A 21,441-nucleotide genomic window follows, 5' to 3' on the forward strand; every position below is an offset into this window, starting at 1 on the left:
CAAAATACTGGCCTCTTATAGTGATAGATCTAAAGGATTGCTTTTTTACCATTCCTTTAGCTGCCCAAGATTATGAAAAATTTGCTTTTACTGTTCCTGCCATAAATAATAACGAACCAGTGCACAGGTATCATTGGAAAGTACTGCCATAAGGCATATTAAATAGCCTGACTATTTGTCAAACTTATGTCAGGAAAGCTATTAAGCCAGTTAGAGAACAGTTTAAAAAAATGTTATATTATCCATTACATGGATGATATTTTGTGTGCAGCTGAAACTAGGGAAGAATTGATGTGCTACAAACGGAAAAGGCTGTAAATGCGGCAGGGTTAATTATAGCCCCCGATAAAATCCAAACTTCTACTCCCTTTCAATATCAAGGAATGAAGTTAGAACAAAGTGCTATTAAGCCTCAAAAAGTTCAAATGTGGCCGGGTGCGGTGACTCATGCCTGTAATCCCAGCACTTTGGGAGGCCAAGGCGGGTGGCTCATGAGGTCAGGAGATGGAGACCATCCTGGCTAACACAGTGAAACCCCGCTTCTACTAAAAATACAAAAAAATTCGTTGGGTGTGGTGGCGGGCGCCTGTAGTCCCAGCTACTCAGGAGGCTGAGGCAGGAGAATGGCGTGAACCTGGGAGGTGGAGCTTGCAGTGAGCTGAGATCACGCCACTGCACTCCAGCCTGGGCGACAAAGCGAGACTCCGTTTAAAAAAAAAAAAAAAAAGTTCAAATTTGAAGAGATAATTTAAAAACCTTAAATGATTTCTAAAAATTATTAGGAGACATTAATTGGATTCATCCAACTTTAGGCACGTCTACCTGTACTATGTCTCATCTCTTTTCTACTTTACAAGGTGATTCTAACCTTAACAGTAAATGCTCCCTGTTCAAAGAAGCATTGGAGGAACTTCCATTAATTGAGGAAAAAATTCAGCAAGCACAAGTAGAACGAATTAATCTGATACAGCCATTACAGTTTTTAGTTTTTCCTACTAAGCATTTGCCTACAGGAGTTTATAGTTCAACAGGATGATCTGGTTGAGTGGCTTTTTCTACCTCACAATACAACCAAAACGCTCACTCTGTACTTAAATTGCTGTGCTAGTAGGACAAGCGAGGCTGCGCACAACAAAGCTAATGGGATATGATCCAAATCAGATTATAGTTCCATTAACAAAACAACAAATTCAACAAGCCTATATTAATTCCCAAGAATGGCAAGTTAATTTGGCCGGTTTTGTTGGCATTCTTGATAATTATTATCCTAAATCTAAGATATTTCCATTTCTATAATTAACATCCTAGATACTGCCTTCTATTACTCAAAAAGCCCCCACTGGAGCAGCCATTACTGTTTTTACTGATGGATCTACTAATGGAAAAGCCTAATTTGCACGACCTCAACAGCAAGTTTTTCAAACTGACATTGCTTAAAGAGCTAATCCTACTTTAAAAACTCACATACAAAAGGGAGGGGACCAGCAATGTAAGACACTGCATATGCAATTGCATTTAGCTTTATTAACATTAAAGTTTTTAAATTTATAAGAAGATCAACCCACGACTGCAGCTGAACAACAACTGACAGGACAAAAGGAAAATAAAAAGGCTGGACAAGATATATGATGGAGGGATGCACATACAAAAAGCTGGGAAAAAGGAAAGATAATTATATGGGGAAGAGGATTTGCTTGTGTCTCTCCAGGTGACAACCAGGTGTCTGTGTGGGTGCCCACCAAACATCTGAAGATCTATCATGAGCCACAGCATCTAGTGGACCCACCTGTACAGTGCAAATTGAAGGTTTAAGGATTGCTTTTTTGCTATACTATTGCACAAGAAGGATAAGCCTCGATTTGCTTTCTCTATGCCTTCTGTTAATCAGAAAAAGCCTGCTTCTTTTTACCAATGGTAACTTTTACCCCGCAGTAATTAATTAACCAAAGAGGCAGAAGCTGAGTTACAAATGCTTCAGCAATGGCATGCCTCCCAGCTACAGCAAAAAAAAAAAAAAAAAGCCTTTGCTTCTGTTTCAGTAGATTTACTAATGTAGGGGTGAGGGTATGTTTGTATTTTTGCAGGAGATGAAAAAACTGTGTGGGTGCCCTCAAGGTGTGTATGACCATGGAACGGGAGACTGGAGGGACCCATGGATCCCAACCATGGACCGGGTTCCCCCAGTACAAGCCATGAGCCAGGTGAATCTGAATACGAAGACGGAACGAGGACCAACAAGAGTCATGCTGACATCAACCCCCATAACATGGGACAGATCAAGAAAACCACACAGGAAGCTGAGAAACTGCTGGAGTGCCAGGATTTTACCTTTTGCTGGGATTCAGAGCTACAACAGATGCTTAACGGACCAATGTTTTCTGACTGAATTCCTCTCTACCCTTCTACCCTAAATACAAGAGACCCTAATAGGTAGGCAGGAATATCATCACCCCTATTCAGCATGAAGAAGTTACAGAAGACAGACCTCCATCCTTCTGCAACCCTTAGAATTAAGGGTCCTCTTGTAAAAGGGAAAGAGGAAATATGTAAGAGGCATTCAAACCAGAGTGACTCCACTTTGAATAAGGGCTAAGAAAAATGAAGCTGGATCACCAACAGGCAATTAAGGGCTGCACAGCCTGCAACTGCCTTGCTCAATTAATTCAAAAACAAAAAGAGGACCTTTTGGATTCAAAGTTGTGTTATGTTACTCTTAAACGCCATCTGGAGGGCAGAGATGAAAATCTCACCCTTGATACTGTAAAACTAAAAGAGCAGGTTTTTGAAGCCTCTCAGGCTCACTTGAACCTGCTCCCTGCAACTGGTATTTTCAACAAGACAGCCGATGGGTTGTCTACAGTCAATCCTCTTAAGTGGATTAAGGCCATTGGAAGCTCTACACTTGCAGATTTTGTTCTAATAATTACGTGCTTGTGCTGTCTCCTTTTAGTCTGCAGATGCGGAAGCCACCGCTGGAGAGAAAGCCACCGTCAAGAACAAGCAATGATAGCTGTGGCAGTTTTACAAAAAAGAAAAGGGGGGCATGTTGGGAGAAGAGCTGAATGTTGGGAGAGAAACTGAGGCAGGGCTTGCATGTCTGACATAATATAAAAGAGTTTTGGAATATGTCTGGGGTCCAGGGTCTAAAATACCTAGTGGCCTTTGGAACATGTCTAAACTTGCTGGCTCCTTGCTTCTAGCACACCCATTATCTCAAGTAGCCATATGTTTCAAAGAAAATGCTACACCATCACAGCTGTAGCTCATTTGCTTGATACATCGCTTCCTTTCAACCCCCACATCCTCACCACCTGTTTCTTTGTTTGATCATCAATAAATAGTGTGGCCTCCCAGAGCTTGGGGCCTTTGCAGCCTCCATACTAGAGTTGGCCCTCTGTTCCCACTTTCTCTCTTAACCTGTCTTTCCTCATTCCTTTGACTCCTCCGGACTTTGTAGCCCCCATGGCCTGGTGTTGGGTCTGATCACCCCAACAAAAAGCTATCCAATCATCTTAAGAGATGCAGAAAACATCTGACGAAATTCAACACACATTCCTAAAACTCTCAGCAAATGAGAAACAGAAGGGAACTTCCTCAATTTGATACCATTAAGAAAATAAATAGGTAAGCCACGGACTGTGAGAAAATATTTGTAAAACCCGTATCTAACAAGAAACTTGTAAAGGAATATATAAAATATGTCTACAACTCAATAATGAAAACAAGCAATTCAACTAAAAAAAGGGCAAGATTTGAACAGGCACTTCATAAGGAAGATGTTTAAATGGCCAATAATACAACAGTGCTCATCATCATTAGATGAGCATCAGATTAATTGCAGGGAAATGCAAATTAAAACCAGTAACATCCACCAAAATGTCTAAAACACCAAATGGTGAAAATGAGGAGCAACTAGAACCCACATACATAGTTGGTAGGAGTGTAAAATTGTGCAACCACCTTGGGAAAAAGCTACCCAGACAGAGATGCCAGAGTCCAAGTAAGGTGGGGAGGGTATGTATACAGGAAGACTATTCAGTTCCAGGTGTTGGAGCTTGAGTGGGGCAAGGAGGGCATCTGTGCAGGGTAGAGTACTGGCAGGGTCTAGGTTTCTCACCATAGGAGAAAGGCATTACAAATAGGAAAAGGGAGAAAACCAAAATTAACCCTGTGGTATGAGACTAGAATTGGAGATACCAGTGTACACTTACGGTTTTCAACATATACAACTGATACAGAAATATAAATGTAAATGTGTTTGTATATGCAGGTAAATATATATATGCATATATTTGCCTAGAGATACACATGCCCACGCACATTCTCTAGCTTTTTTCACTGAGATGTCATGGGAGCAGTGACATCTCAACAGCAATGAACATAACTAGCATTGAGACATTGGCTTCTAAATACTTTTCTTCAGCAAAAGGAACCAGGATTCCTTGGAGAAATGACTGGTTCCAGAGATGGGATAGGAAAAATACAAAATGAGCCTGGAACATCTTGTCTTGTCAGGAAGTAAAAAAGGATTCAAAGAATGATGGGAACACATCAAAAAGACATAGAGGGGCCTCTCACTAGCCAAACATGGGACAATTCGTACATCAATAATAATGACAACCATAGATTTTTACCCATTGAATAAAATAGGTACCATAAGTCCATACTGATATAAATAAATGAATAAATCAAAAGTTTATTGGCCGGGCATAGTGGCTCACGCTTGTAATCCCAGCACTTTGGGAGGCCGAGGCGGGCGGATCACTTGAGGCCAGGGGTTCCAGACCAGCCTAGCCAATATGGCAAAACCCAGTCTCCACTAAAAATATAAAAATTAGTTGGGCGGGTTGGTGCATGCCTGTAATCCAAGCTACTCAGGAGGCTGAGACACGAGAATCATTTGCACCCTGGAGGCAGAAGTTCCAGTGAGCCAAGATCACACCACTGCACTCCAGCCTCAGCGACAGAGCGAGACTATGTCTCGAAAAGAAAAAAAAAAAGTTTGAGGAAAACTGGGATATTTACATCATTTCAAAGTACCTCCATATAAAATATGTATTACAATGGGAAAAGTAACTTTACAGTGGAGAAGTTGGCACATATTGCCTTAATCAAAGGATTAAAGTGAAAATCATTAAATGAAAGACCAAATGAAATTGTATACCATCTGATAGGATGAGGTATCACTTCTGTGATATTCCTGTTCAAGATATATAACCTAAATTGAAGACATTAGACAAATCCAAATTGAGGGACATTCTATAAAACAGCTGTCTGGTAATCTTCACAATTCCCTCATGAAGTGAAGGTAAGACTGTGGAACTATTAATATTTAAGATTGAAGGACACATGACAGTTAAAATGTAATATATGACTCTGCACTATATCCTTTTGCTATAAAGGACATTTTTGGAATAACAGGCAAAACCTGAATGTCAGGGTCTGATGCTTAGATGGTATTATGTATCAATGTTAATGTCCTAATTTAAAAAGTTGTATTGTAGTTATTAGGAAAATGTCCTATATAACCTATTTGGGGATGATCACAGCAACTTACTCAAATGGCCCATAAAAATATAGGTTTTTTGTTCTCTACTTGTAAGTTTTCTGTAAATTTGAGATATAGTTTCCAAAAAAAGTTTCAGATCCTTAACAAAATGTACATACATAAATTACGTGTGTATATATGTATATGCACATATATGCGTATATGTGTGTGTATATACATACACACACACACACACACCCTGAGTTAATGAATCAAAATTCTCTCGGAGGCTGTATAGTTTATGTCAAAGTCTTCAAAGCATTTAATATATTTCCTCATGAAAAAAAATTTCGATGGTTCTATATCCATAAGAGTAATATTGAATAATGCTGATGGTATGCCATTTATTTTCAATATAGGAAAGGATACCACCAGCCGCTCCCTGCCACTCTGCTCTTCTATTTGATAATCACAAGCACTCTCTGTCAGTCAAAATAAGTCTCTGTCACTTCAGTGTATATCTCTGAATTTCTTTCTTTCTTTCTTTTTTTTTTTTTTTGGAGACAGTCTCGCTCTTGTCGCCCAGGCTGGAGTGCAGTGGCACAATCTCGGCTCACTGCAACCTCCGCCTCCTGGGTTCAAACAATTCTCCTGTTTCAACCCCCACAGTAGCTGGGACTACAGGCACATGCCACCACACCCGGCTAATTTTTTGTATTTTTAGTAGAGACGGGGTTTCACCATATTAGCCAGGATGATCTCAATCTCCTGACCTCGTGATCCACCTGCCTCGGCCTCCCAAAGTGCTGGGATTACAGGCGTGAGCCACTGCGCCCAGCCTGAATTCCTTGTAGACATATTTTTGGTTAAGAAGGTTGTGGGTCTGCTGATCTTTTATGAAATCAGGCCTACAGATGTCTACTTATGTAAAATTGAAAGATTTCCACAAATAATGTGTGTGCCAGTCAGGCATGGTGGCACATACCTGCAGTCCCAGCCACTCAAGAGGCTGAGGTGGCAGGATTAGTTGAGGCTAGGAGTTAGAGGCTGTGGTGTGTTATGATCATGCCTGTTACCAACCCCTGCACTCCAGCCCAGGTAACATAGCAAGACCCTGTCTCTTAAAAAAAAAAAAAATATATATATATATATATATATATATGCGCATGTGTGCTAGAGCTCATTAAATGTCAAGGAAGGCTCAAGCTCATCTGCTCAATAAATCCACTCTCACAGCCTAATTCAGTATGACAAGCAAACAGGCCACATGATGATGTGACTTAATTTATGAATAGTTCTAGTATGTATTTTAAGCTTTAAATCTTCTTTTCTGACTTCTTTTCTGACTTCAAGTAAGTTGAATAACACAAAACGTATTAAGCATAAGAAGAAAGACTGGTACATTAGGTTATCAAAATTAGAAATCTCTACTCATCAAAAGAAAATGAATAGGAAGTCCTAGCGTGGGAAACATACAACACACATCTGACAAAGAATTTGTATGTAGGTTATATAAAAAACTCCTACAAAGAGAAAAGAAAAAGAAAAAGAACTCAAGTTTTAAACAGGCAAAAGACTTGAACAAATACTTCAAAACAAACTTCAGGCTGGGTGCGGTGGCTCACGCTGTAATTCCAGCACTTTGGGAGGCCGAGGCAGGTGGATCACAAGGTCATGAGTTCAAGACCAGCCTGGCCAAGATGATGAAACCCCATCTCTACTAAAAATACAAAAAAATTACCTAGGCATGGTCGTGGGCGCCTGTAATCCCAGCCACTTGGGAGGCTGAGGCAGAGAATTGCTTGAACCCGGGAGGTGGAGGTTGCAGTGAGCCAAGATTGCACCACTGTACTCCAGCCTGGGCAACAGAGCAAGACTCATCTCAAAACAAAACAAAACAAGACAAAACAAAAAAAACTTCAAAAATAAAAAATAAGCCTTGAAAATGTTGACTACAGCATCTTAAAACTGAATGAATATCTCACAGAATAGAGCACGGGGATGTAAGTTTTTTTTTTAACGGATAAGACAACATATTGTTTTGAAATATATAAAAAACATGTTTTCCTGCATACTATACAAGTTTAAACTGGCTGAGACTCCTATTCACTGAAAATCTGTATCACCTAAGAAATATAAACAGTCATTACCAACTGTGATTCAACTTTGAGACCAAAATTTCCTGCTCTTCCAAGTTTTAGACAGGCTTAACTGAAGAATATTCTGGTATCACTTATCTATGTAGAACAGAATTTTCTGAAATTGATACTATAAGACAAAATACAGAAACTAGGTGTTCAGGAAGATATAAGACTAAAACCGTCATTCACAGCTCCCAATTTCAAAATTCTGTTCATTAAAATAGGTTCATTGTTCTCATTGATTTTATACTCTCTAAAGGCTTTATGGAAATAAATCTTATCAATGTGAACTTATAAATTTGAGTTGATAAAATGCTGCTTTTATCAATGTTTTATTTGATGTAATATGACTTAATTTGATAAAATGTTCCACTGCTTTAAAATACTTGAAAAATAAGCTGGATTTAAGAACTGCTGGGCATTTTACTGAGACCAAGAACTACACAGACCTTGTGAAAATGACATATTCACCATGGTACTGGCTAACTGCTCAGGAACACTGAGTAAGGTAAATCACTGAGATCACTGTTCAACAAATACATACAGTACTTATCCCCATAACATTTTGCACAGCATATTTTATTGCAATACTTACTGGTGCTACTATTTTTCCCGTCTGTCCAACTTGCATGTCATTGGGAACAAAGCCAGCATCAACAGCAGCACGGGAAGCACCAACTAAGGGGAAAAAATATTTGTCATTTTTTTCAAGCTCTATTATTCAGCTAGTTAGGATATTCACTGATAACTGTAAACAAAGACATTGATTTAGAATTCTAAGTACTAGTATATTTTATACAGAAAGCTTCAAGGAATAACTTCTTTTTATACCCAAGTATTTCAGATTTTAATTTGGGCTTAACTCTTCTGCATGCTTTATCAAAATGGCAGTCATAAAATTTACACTATAATGTTTAGAATGTCATTATATAATGCTCCTTTAAGTAATAACTTCACAAGTTTTGAAGAAAGGTTTTACAATATTACCTCTTGTAATACTATAAGGAGAAGATACTGGATAAAGAGTTTCATATAACAAGATGAAGGTTTAACCAGTATTTGCTATCAAATTCACAAATAAAATTTAACAGACTTTCTATTCTCATTCAACAGGAATCAACAATGAGCCCTATACTTGGAGTAAAACAACCCCTTCCCCAGCAGGAGTCAAGAATGAGCCTCAGGCCTCTTCATCTCAAGCTGAAAAGGACAGAGAGAGCCATAGACAATACAACTAACCACCTCCAAAAACGCACAGCCTCACCACCACTATCTTGAGTCAGCCAGGACTAATCACACCCTGCCCTTCATTATATCTGTCCCCACAAGCCCCAAACCCAAAGGTTATCCTTCATAACCCATACACTGATCCCCAAAATGCTCTGCATCCTCCCTAACCTGCACCAATCTCCCATATTCCTGACCCTTACACTGTGATTTCTGGAATATGGAGCCCAATATCAGCGAAACTTAAGTTATATTAAGTTTTATTAAAATGTAAGTTTTAGAACTTAAAACTTTAAGTGTATTAAAACTCAGGTTTTATTTACCTAATAAAACTTAACTTTAAATTGGCTCCATCTGAAATTAATATAGCTACTCCTGCTTTCTTTCAATTAGCATCACCATGGTATATCTTTCTCCACTCATTTACTTTATATGTATATGTATTTTTATATTTAAAGTGGGTTTCTTGTAGACACCATATAGTTGGGTCTTACTTTTTCATCTAGTATGACAATCTTTATCTTTAATTGGTGCATTTACACTACTGATGTTGAAAGTAATAACTGACACAGTTGGATTAATATCTACCATATTTGTAACAGTTTTCTATTTGTTGCCCTTGTTCTTTTTTCCTATTTTTGTCTTCCACCAACTGAGCATTTTAAATAATTCCATTTTGTCTCTTTTCTTAGCTATTAGTTGTATTTTTGTTTTACTTTAGTGCTGGTCCTAGAGTTTGCAATATTCATTTACAGCTAATCCAAGTCCACTTTCAAATAACACTTTACTACTTCACAGGTGGTGCAAGTACCATTTAATAGCAAGATAATCCTAATTCCTATCTCCTGTTTCTTACATTGTGATTCATTTCACTTATACATGAGCACATAAGTAATTATAATACATGAGCATATGTAATTGATACAGTTATTATTTTAAACTGTTACCTATTAGATCAATTAAGAAAAATAAAACTTATTTTACCTTCACTCATCCCCTCTTCAATGCTCTCACTTGCTTTATATACATCAGAGTTTTTGACCTCTATCATTTCCTTCTCTCTAAAAGAACTTTTAACATTTCTTGCAAGGTAAGTCTATGACATATTCTGCCAATTTTTGTCTGAGAAAGTCTTTATTTCTCTTTCATTTTTAAAGGATAACTTCTTAGGGTATAAAATCCTACATTGGTGGGTGTTTTCTCTCAGCGCTTTAAACATTTTACTACACTCTCTTCTGCTTGCATGGTTTCTGAAAAGAGATCAGATCTAATTATTATCCTTGCTCTTGTATAGGTATGGTGGATTTTTTCCTCTGGCTTCTTTCAGTATTTGTTATTTTTTATTTTCTGTAGTTTGCAAATGATAGGCCTAGTTGAAGTTCTTCTGGCATTTCTCATATTTGGTGTTCTCTCAGCTTCCTAGATCTGTGGATTGGTATCCGACATTAATGTGGGGAAATCCTCAGTCAGATATTGCTTCTGTTCCTTTCTCTCTTCTCCTTCTAGTATTCCCATTACACGTTATACTCTTAAAAGCTGTTCCACAATTCTTAGATATTATATTACAGTTCAGGTTTTTTTTTTTTTTTTTTGGTTTTTTTTCTTTTTCTGGTTATTTTTCTCTTCACTTTTCAGTTTTGGAGGTTTCTACTGAGATATCCTAAAGCTCAGAGATTCTTTCCTCAGCCATATCCAGTCTACTAAGAAGTCCTTAAAAGGTATACTTCATTTCTGCTACAATGTTTTTTATCTCTAGCATTTCTGTTTCTTTCTTGGATTTCTAGCCCTCTGCTTATATTGCACATCTTGCTTGCTTTTTATTCATTAGAGACCGTAGTATACTAATCACAGTTGTTTTAAATTTCCAGTCTGATTATTCCAGCTCAGTCTGGTTCTGATGCTTTCTCTGTCTCTTCAAACTGTCTTTTACCTTTTAGTATATCTTGCAATATTTTCTTGATAGCCCAACATGATGTACACGGGTAAAAGGAAGTGCTGTCAATAAGCCTTTATTACATGGTGGTAAGGTGTTGGGGGAAAGGAAGCATTCTACAGTCCTATGGTGACGTCTTGGTCTTTTACTAAGACCATACCTCAATAAGACCATATTGAGACTGTGAACTTTACACATGCTTCTCAGTTCCTCTCTCTCCCTTAGGTGGGACAGGATGGCTAGAATGGCTGAAGTTGAGTATTTACCTTTCCTCAGGTCAGTTAGGCTCTGATAAAGCCCCACAAGTTAATCTCTGGTTAAACAGTTCCTCCTGAAGGAGATCAGACCTTGTTAAGAAGAACAGAATGCTCTGGCACATTTTAAAATGGTTCCCTTTCCCGTCCCCTTGTCGGAAGCATGAGGTGATTTTTCTCTAATTTTCACATGTGGAAGAGCTCCTGAAGGTAAAATTCACAAAAATGTTGGGACCTCACACTGGATACCCCTGGAGTTTTTTGTCAAAAACAAAAACAAAAAAAAACAAAAAACCAGAGTCTCACTCTGTCGCCCAGGCTGGAGTACAGTGGTACGATCTTGGCTCACCGCAACCTCCATCTCCAGGATTCAAGCGATTCTTCTGCCTCAGCCTCCCAAGTAGCTGAGACTACAGGTGCGTGCTGCCACGCCCAACTAATTTTTGTATTTTTAGTAGAGATGGGGTTTCGCCAAGTTGGCCAGGCTGGTCTCAAACTCCTGGCCTCAAATGATCTGCCCACCTCGGCCTCCCAAAGTGCTGGGATTACAGGCATGAGCCACCGTGCCCTGCCCACCTGGAGTTTTTAACACGGAACCTCCAACAATTCATCAACAAGACTTCAAGTCCCCCTACCCCACCACCAGCTCCTGTGGAGGTTGCTACTTTTGGGTTTCTGCTCTGGGAAGTTGTGATTATCTGTATTTGCTTGTTGGTCTCTCCAGTTTGGGGGACAGCAGTTTGCCATGCAACCTCACTTCTCCTATGGATCTAAGACGAGTTTTGATTCTTCAGTTTGTTCAGTTTTTTACTTGTTGTTAGGACAGAATAGTGACTTCCAAGCTTCTTATATGCCAGACTGGAAACCAAAAGACCTACACTAGTCTCATCTTAATTCCTGGAGATTTCAACACTTGGAGATTTGAACAACTCTCCTCCAGTGAGCTTGCCCACCACCCTACCTCAGCCACACCCATGATCATATCCTAGACATTTTCTTTACCAAGATTGCTTAATACTCTCAATTTTCAGCGTCTTTCTGACCTCCTCTTTCCAGCTGACATTCACCTCCAATATTCCTCTGACCCCACTGTAATCTACAATTCTATTAACTCTCCCCCATTGTCCTCTTGTTTTTGCCCACCTTAAATTCTATGATCAATCATTCTAATCATTCCTTTGCTATGCCTTCAGCTTCCTTGTTCTCCTCTTATATCACCACACTCACTCAGAAAAACCTCCCTCTTCTGGCTGATTAAGCAACCTCTCCACTTTTTCCATAGCTCTTCTCCTGTAGTTCAGCATTACTGGAGAAAACATCCAAATATCCAACCATGTGAAGTACATTTTCCTCTAAATAAATAAACCTTAATTCCTGGCAGTTATACTAAGTTCCCCCAGTCCTTTCATTAGCTCACTGTTTCCTAAACTATAATTTCATATATTTTCTTCTTTTCAAACTTCCTATACCTCTTTAGCATCCTCATTCTCAGCTGATGACTTTGCTTCTTATTCACTGAAAAAAATTGAAAGGATCAAAAGAGAATTTCCACATGCTCCAAGTAACACATCTACCCACCACCTGCAGCTATGTCCACATTGTCTCTTGTCTACTCAAGGACATCACTCCAGTAATTCTGACTTTTCCCTCAGGGGAGAATTACTGAGGGAGAATAAGGGAGTGATGTCCTTGAGTGAAGTGAAAAAGTATGTGAAGGGAAGGGGAAAAAGTGAAGAGAAAAAATATGACTACTTTTCCCTCTCTACTGGAGCATTCCCATCAGCACAGAAGCATGTTATTACCTGTCCCAGCTTTATGAAGTCCCCCTGTTGGCCAGACTCCTCTTCTAGCTACCATCCATTTCCCTGCTTCCCTATATAGCAAAATCCCTCAAAAAGTTATCTGTATTCACTGTCTCCAACTCCAGCCCTCCCACTCTATCTCTAAAAACCTTTTCATTAAAATATAACCTACATACAGAAAAAGACAAATGTGCTGCTCAAGAGCATTATCATACAGTGAAGACAACCATGTAACCACTACCTATGCCTTTTATTATTTATTTTCTTTTTTTAGAGAGGGTCTTGTTCTGTCACCCAGGCTGGAGTGCAGCGGCATAATTACAGCTCACTGCAGCCTTAACCTCCTGGGCTTAAGTGATTTCTCCTGCCTCAGCCTCCCAAGCAGCTGGGACCACAGGTGCACACCACCATGCCTGGCTAATTCTGATATTGTTTGTAGAGATGGGGTTTTGCCGTGTTGCCCAGGCTGGTCTCAAACTCCTAGGCTTAAGCAATCCTCCCACTTTGGCCTCCCAAAGTATTGGGATTACAGGTGCGAGTCACTGCACCTGGCCAGAATTGTTCTTTTAAACCCACTCTGCTCAGACTTTTGCTTCCATCACTCCACTGAAACTGCTCAGTGGCCAACAATGTCTAAGTGGTTAAATCCAATAGTCAATCTTCAGTCCTCACCGTCCTTGACCTGTTAGCAGTGTGTGTCATAGTTGATCAATTTTTTCCCCCCTCAATGAAACACTCCACTTGGGTTCCAAAACATAGCCTCTGCCCTGGTTGTCTAGCCTAACTTATCACTCATTTTTGGTCTTCTTTCTCCTTTTCTCTCTTAGCTCTCAATCATACAGGGTTTATGGCTTAGTCCTGAGTTTTTTTCTTTTTTTTTCCTTAAGAGACAAAGTCTCATTCTGTTGCCCAGGCTGTAATGCAGTAGCTATTCACAGGCACAATCATAACACAATACAGCCTCAAACTCCTGGGCTCAAGAGATCCTCCTGCCTCAGCCTCCAGAGTAGCAGGGACTACAGGCTCACACCACTGCACCTGGCCTGGGACCTCTTTTTTATCTACACTCCCTCGCTTGGTAATTTCATCCAGTCTCATGGCTTTCAATATCATCCAAATGAACTGATTCCCAAATATGTACCTCTAGCCCAAACTTCTCCATGGAACTTCACATTCCTATACCAACTGCTTAACTGACATGTCTACTCAGATGTCTGCTATTAGACATCTCAAAAGTTAATATGCCCAAAACTGAACTCCTGATCTCTCCCTGGAAACTGCTTCACTTGAGATATTCCTTATCTCAGCTAACTGTAACTCCATCCTACCACTCGCCAGGAAAAATACTTTCTCTCATAATCCACATCCAATCTGTCGGGAAATCCTGATGGCTCTACCTTCAAATATATATCTCAAAACTGACAATTTCTCCCCACATCAACTGCAACTACCCTGGTCCAAACTATGAGTATCTCCCACCTAGATGACTGATATAGCCTGCTAATTGATCTCCCCATTACTGTACTTACCCCCTACAGCTTATTCACAAAACTGCAGCCAAAGTGATCCTTTAAAAATGTGTTAGATCATGTCATTCTTCTGCTCAAACCTTGAAATGGTTCCCCATTTCATTCAGAGAAAGAGCAATCTCTTTACAATGTCCCATAAGGCCCTGTGTGATCTGGTCTTGTGTTGCCTCCCAATTTTATCTCTTGCTACTTTCTCTTTTGCACTTTCCATTCCAACACTGGCCTCCTTCCTATTCGTCAAATAGGCCAGATGTGTTCCTGCGTTAGACAGGCTCTGTGCACTTTGCTAGTTGCTCTGGTCTGGAACACTCTCCCCCAGATCTCCTCATGGGTCGCTTCCTCACCTCCTTCAAACCTTTGTTCAGATGTCTTTTTTTTTTTTTTTTTTTCAGACAGTGTCTCTGTCACCCAGGCCGGAGTACAGTGGCACAATCTTAGCTCACTGCAACCTCCACCTCATGGTTCAAGTGATCCTCCCGCCTCAGCCTCCTGAGTAGCTAGGACTACAGGTACGTGCCACCACACCCATCTAATTTTTGTATTTTTAGTAGAGGTGGGGTTTCACCATGTCGGCCAGGCTGGTCTTGAATTCCTGGCCTCAAGAAATCCGCCCACCTAGCTAATTTTTATATTTTTAGTAGAGGCGGAGTTTCACCATGTGGGCCAAACTGGTCTTGAACTCCTGGCCTCAAGTGATCCGCCCGCCTTGGCCTCCCAAACTGCTGGGATTCCAGGCATGAGCCACCACACCCAGCCAGATGTCTCTTTCTCATTAAGGCCAAATCTGGCTATCTTATTTTAAACTTCAATCTTTCCCTTCAATTCTCCACCCCCCATGACCCATCCTATTAGTCTCCCTAACACTTATGACTCTCTAACATTTTTTTTTTTTTTTTTGAGACAGAGTCTCGCCCTGTTGCCCAGGCTAGGGTGCAGTGACATGATTTCTGCTCACTGCAACCTCTGCCTCCCAGGTTCAAGCGTTTCTCCTGCCTTAGCCTCCCAAGTAGCTGGGACTATAGGCACGTACCACTGCGCCCAGCTAATTTTTGTATTTTTTAGTAGAGACGGGGTTTCCCCATGTTGGCCAGGCTGGTCTCAAACTCCTGACCTCAGGTGATTACAGGCGTAAGCCACCACGTCTGGCCCATATTATATTATTTACTAATCTATGGTGTTAAGCGTCTGTAGTAGGCAAGAAAATGGCCCCTCCAATGATATATTCACATCCTAATCCCCAGAACCTGTGAATATTACCTACGTGGCAGCAGATATATATAAAGCTAAGGATCTTGAGAGGGAGTTTATCCTGGATTATCTACATGGGCCCTAAATGCCATTACACGTATCCTTTTTTTTTTTTTTTCAGACGGCGTCTCACTCTGTTACCCAGGCTGGAGTACAGTGGCACAATCTCAGCTTACCGCAACCTCCGCCTTCTAGGTTCAAGGAATTCTCCTGCCTCAGCCTCACAAGTAGCTGGGATTACAGGTGTGCACCACCACATCAAACTAATTTTTATATTTTTGGTACAGATGGGGTTTCACCACGTTGGCCAGGCTAGTCTCAAACTCCGGACCTCAGGTGATCCGCCCACTGTGGCCTCCCAAAGTGCTGGGATTACAGGTATGAGCCACCACGCCTGGCATGTATCCTTATAAGAGGGACACAGAAGGAGACTGAATGCAGTCCCACAGAGAAGATGATATGAAGACAGAGGCAGAGGTTGTAGTGATGTGGCCACAAGCCCAGGGATATCAGAGTAGCCACCAGAAGCTGGAAGAGGAAAATAACAGATTATCTCCTAGAGCCCCCAGAGGGAGTATGGCCCCTGCTAACACTTCAACACATCTCTGGCCTCCAAAGCTGTGAGAGAAAAACTTTGTTGCTTTAAGCCACCAAGTTTGTAGTAACTTATTACTGTAGCCAAAATAAACTAATAGCACCTAAAATAATACCTGGAATATGGCAGACACTTGATAAATACTTGTTCAAAGAAACAATGAATGAAAATAAACCCTGAAATACTACCATCTGATTATACAGTGTCAATATAATGCCTTTATTCTGACAAAACTATTACTGTTTCTATGGGTACACGTGTTATGTAATAGAAATTTCGCACAGGAAAACCACAGAAAGTTACAGGAAAACCCTGGAAAGTTATATGTTAAAGTCTTAAAAGGAGGGTGAGATGACAGAATTGGGACATTTTAATATATATTCATTGTAGTGATTGTATAATTCAAAAATAATCAAATGTCTTTAAAAAGATTTTTTTTCAAAACAGGGTCTCAATTAGGTTGCCTAGGCTGGTCTCAAATTCCTAGGTTTAAGCAATCCTCCTAACTCAGCCTCCCAAGTAACTGGGATTACAGACACATGCTACTGTGCGTCACTTAAATTTTTTTGGTTTTTCAAAAAACATCACTCCCTTCTCATCAATGTACTTTTAGCAATAGGTTCTACCTTACCTATAAATGGTTAACTACAATTCTATATTTTTAACTACAAACTTAAAAACTTTAAATGTATTTCTATTTGTATAAGAGTTATATTAAGACCACCAAAAAAAGATGAAAAACCAGGGTATTCCTGAATCTGAAGTAGGCACTGAAACTAACATTTCATTATTTTGTCTTTTGTTTATTATTTTTGAGACAGGGTCTCACTCTGTTGCCCAGACTGGAATGCAGTGGCACGACCACAGTGCACTGCCGCCTCCACCTCTCAAGCTCAAGCAATCCTCCCACCTCAGCCTCCTGAGTACCTGGGACTACAAGCACACACCAATATGCCTGGCTAATTTTTAAATGTTTTGTAGAGATGGGGTCTCACTACATTGCTAGGGCTGGTCTCAAATTCCTGGGCTCAAGCAGTCCTCCTGCCTCAGCAACCTAAAGTGCTAGGATTACAGGTGTGCGTCACTGCGCTTGGCCCATTTCATTATTTTTAAAGTGAAGAAAAAAAAAACCTACTAAGATTAGGCAAATGTAAGAGATACTAGGAGGCCTTCTCCTCACTGAATGCTATATACCATTTACTTGGAGGCTTAAGAAAAACTGGTTCAGAGAGAAAAACTGAAAAATCCGGAAAGTAAAATAATTTGTAGGGTTGAAAGACTTACACAAAAATGAAATAATGAAGAAAAAATATTTCCAACAAAAAGGGAATATCTTTCTACTACGGAAAATAACTTTACCTGCAGCATGTAGTTGATCTGCCAAGTCATATAACAACTTAAAGTTCTCTCCACTCTTCAAGCCTCGACCTCATTTAAAAAGATGAAAAAAAAAAATTAGGCAAACATCAAATACACTCTGGAACAATTTTGCTATTTTATATACTGGAGTAAATTTTCATATTATGTAACTGCCATATTAAGCATGTTACCTCCTCTGTAAACCTTTTCTGGCCTCTGACACTCCTATACTTCTATAAAGCATTCAACACTACTATGATTAACTAGTTAACTAATTGTGTAATTAATATGAGTTTTTTTCCCACTAGAATAAAAACTCTTTAATTTCAGGATCTACATCTATCTTGGTCACTGCCATATCTGCAATATTTAGCGAAACTCTACATATAATAGATGCTCAATAAATTTCTCTGAATGACTGAATAAAGTTATTATTTGAATGGGAGTCATCTCAAGGACTTTAAACTCCTCGAGAGGAAGAACATTCTGCCTTTTCATCTGTTTCTCCAGCACTTGGCAATAAGCCTGTCATAGAACAGATAACAAATATACATTTCCTGAATAAATAAGTGAATAAACAAGTCAGGGCCCAGCTCGGTGGCTCACGCCTGTAATCCCAACACTTTGGGAGGCTGAAGTGGGCGGATCACCTGAGGTCAGGATTTTGAGACCAGCCTGACCAACATGCAGAAACTCCATCTTTACTAAAAATACAAAATTATTATTTTTATTTATTTATTTATTTATTTTTTAGGAGGAGTTTCACTCTTGTTGCCCAGGCTGAAATGCAATGGTGCGATCTCGGCTCACTGCAACCTCTGCCTCCCAGGTTCAAGCAATTCTCCTGCCTCACCCTCCTGAGTAGCTGGGACTACTGGCATCCACCACCATGCCCAGCTAATTTTTTGTATTTTTAGTAGAGATGGGGTTTCACTATGTTGGCCAGGCTGGTCTCGAACACTTGACCTCAGGTGATCCACCCGCCTCGGCTTCCCAAAGTGCTGGAATTACAAGTGTGAGTCACCGCACTGGGCGTAGTGGCACATGCCTGTAATCCCAGCTACTCGGGAGGCTGAGGCAGGAGAATTGCTTGAACCCGGGAGGTGGAGGTGGCGGTGAGCAGAGATTGTGCCATTGCACTCCAGCCTAGGCAACAAGAGCGAAACTCCATCTCAAAAAGAAAAAAAAGAAAACGAAAAACAAGTCAGATATATCACTTCAAAATATTAATTTTTTTTTCTCAATGATACTTGCAACAGAAGGCTGTCTCAAAGCTTAATTATTTTGTTGGATGTTTAATTGCAAGGATTTAAAAAGCATAACAGTCCTTATTTTTTCAAAAAGTTAGTCAGTGGGCCATAAAAAAATCATTGTTTTTAAAGACAAGGAGCATGATGTACAAAAATAAGCATGTCTTATGCAATATTAACAGTTTTGATATTAAATGTTAAGAAACTTTTTAAAGAGTTATACACAAAGACATGGACAACTCTGGAAATATTTCCAAGTGGAAAGAAGGGTAGGAATTATACACAAGATGGCCCTGAAATTCCAGCCAGTTCTATCTATAATTCAGAAGCCAACCATACTCTGCAGAATACATGTAAGTCCATCAATAAGATGGCACCATGTGGCAAAGCTATGCAGATAAGATTTATACCATGCTCCCCCTGGTGCCAGTGACTAGGTGTGCAACAGAAACCCCAAACTGTGTATTATGCTCATAAATTCATTTTCCTAATTGGTTAAATGGGAATAATATCCCAAACTTCCCAACTTCTTACATTTGAAAAAGATCTGTGTACTTCTAAAATAAATACTAAAAATAAAAAAAATCAAAGTATTTTCAATTTACATCTTTTAAGATTAATATTTCACTTACCACCAGATACCACCACTTTGGCACCTGTTAGCTCTGGTCGATCACTTTTTGTTAATTTCTGGTCAAGCCACTCTGATATTTCCACTGGTGAAGTACTTGATGCTGCATACATTAACACATAATAAAACAATGACTATGATTTCAAGTTCTATAACAAGAATTATTTTCAAGAGAAACACACAAGTATATAATTCCACGAAATTTAACTTAATTACTGTGAATTTTCGGTGCTCCTAATTAATTCTCTCTGATAATGGAAAGACTTAAGGAGACTAGATTCCAGCCTTTGCCACATTAGCTGTATGACTCCAGAAATCATTCAATTCTCTGAGTCTGAATATAGAATAACTTTCTATGAGGTTCAAATAAGACACTATATATGTTAAAGTGTGACACCCTCCACACGTTTCCTATTTACATTCTTCTGTTATACTGAATCACCCAAATATAATAGGAAACAGTGACAAGAGTAAAAAAGCTTAATCTTAATAGATCCTCTGTCTCCCACTCCCTTGATCTACCAAAGCAACTATCCTAGTACCAAAGATAATGTGAAAAAGATGTAAGTTATACATATTTATTATTTTTGTATAAGCTTGGGAATATCATTTAAATTGAACTTTCAAATACTATTCATTAGAAATGCAGGCAGAGGTCATCTCTTATTATAATACAGTCTATGAATTAAAAAAGTAAGAAACAAAACAAAAAAAACTCCAAATGAACACTCACCCTTTTCTGAACTGGCACTACCGCCACTTGTTTCTGCAGCTTCAAAGGATGTTCCACGGACAGAAAACACTTTCACTTTCTCATCACACTTCACTGTACATAGAGCATTTCCTGAAACATACAATCTATTTCTTAAAAGCAACAGCAAAAGGCAACAAAACTAGCATTCCTTTGATGCTTGGAATTTACTTCACAGACAAGGCAAGAAATAACTGTTGACCAGTTGTCTTCTAACTCTATTAAGTATAGGAAAAAGTGAACCATAACGGTGAAGAAACATATCAGTAGATATTTGTATAACCCTGGATGTCTTTAAAAGCAGGACAGGTACTACCACACCTAGAAGGAAGAAACTCGAACAGGCATCCACACTAAGAAGGTACACTACACCTCTAAAAGGAATATGAACAAAGCTTCCTTCTCCAAAAGCAATACAATCAGTAACTCAAAACTATGAGCTGCAACAACTTAGTAAGAATGTAGCTACTATGCATGCTAAAGGAGGAATATCTTGAAAACACAATAGGTCATAAAGAACAGGTATGAATGTGCTAAGATTTTAAGAGGATTTGAGACACTCTGGATTAGCTATCACATTAACAGTAACCTAAACCATGACAAAATATTTTCCCTCAAACATTATGGAAGATGAAAAGTCTAATTTCAGAATTAGCCATTCATACTGGAATACACAACTTTAATCAGGCAAAAAACGAAGAGTTCACTGCCTTCTCCGACCCCACTAGAGACCAGTGTGCTAAGCAAAAAAATCAACTGAAGAGACACTGAAATGAATTTATTTTCTTTTTCTTGAGACAGGGTCTTGCTCTGTTGCCCAGGCTGGAGTGCTGTGGCATGATCACAACTCACCATAGCCTCGACCTTCTGGCTCAAGCAATCCTCCCACCTCAGCCTCCCAAGTATCTGTGACTACAGGCATATGCCAACATGCCCAGCTAATTTATTTATTTATTTATTTTTGAGATGGGGTCTTATTATGTTGCCCAGGATAGCCTCGAACTCCTGAGTTCAAGTAATCCTCCCACCTCAGCCTGCCAAAGTGCTGGGATTATAGGCACGAGCCACTGCAGCTGGCTAAAATGAATTTCTTAATGCCGATGGAAATGAAGTAGAAGCAGCAAAGATTGAGAATACTATTTTTTTTTAAGTTTTGCTTTTCCAGGTACCACTTACAAAATATATTAAATTGTGAATCTAATTTTTATTGACCACTAGGAAAATATCACTCTG

The 21,441-nt window shown here is 39.4% G+C and overlaps 1 protein-coding gene across 2 annotated transcripts in view; it reads right to left on the reverse strand.

The window, feature by feature from the left end:
- The window catches only part of ETFA (electron transfer flavoprotein subunit alpha), a 101,832-nt gene that overhangs the window by 56,481 nt on the left and 23,910 nt on the right, over positions 1-21,441 (reverse strand). For both annotated transcript variants that reach the window (XM_031002196.3, XM_031002195.3), the window contains exons 6-9: positions 20,191-20,301; positions 19,459-19,560; positions 17,577-17,645; positions 8,225-8,307 (exon numbers count right to left, since the gene is read on the reverse strand). In XM_031002196.3, the coding sequence (XP_030858056.1) occupies positions 8,225-8,307; positions 17,577-17,645; positions 19,459-19,560; positions 20,191-20,301 (365 nt within the window). The remainder of the gene's footprint in view (positions 1-8,224; positions 8,308-17,576; positions 17,646-19,458; positions 19,561-20,190; positions 20,302-21,441) is intronic.

This window comes from Gorilla gorilla, chromosome 16 (genome assembly GCF_029281585.2).
Source record: "Gorilla gorilla gorilla isolate KB3781 chromosome 16, NHGRI_mGorGor1-v2.1_pri, whole genome shotgun sequence".
In the NCBI taxonomy this organism is placed as follows: Eukaryota; Metazoa; Chordata; class Mammalia; order Primates; family Hominidae; genus Gorilla; species Gorilla gorilla.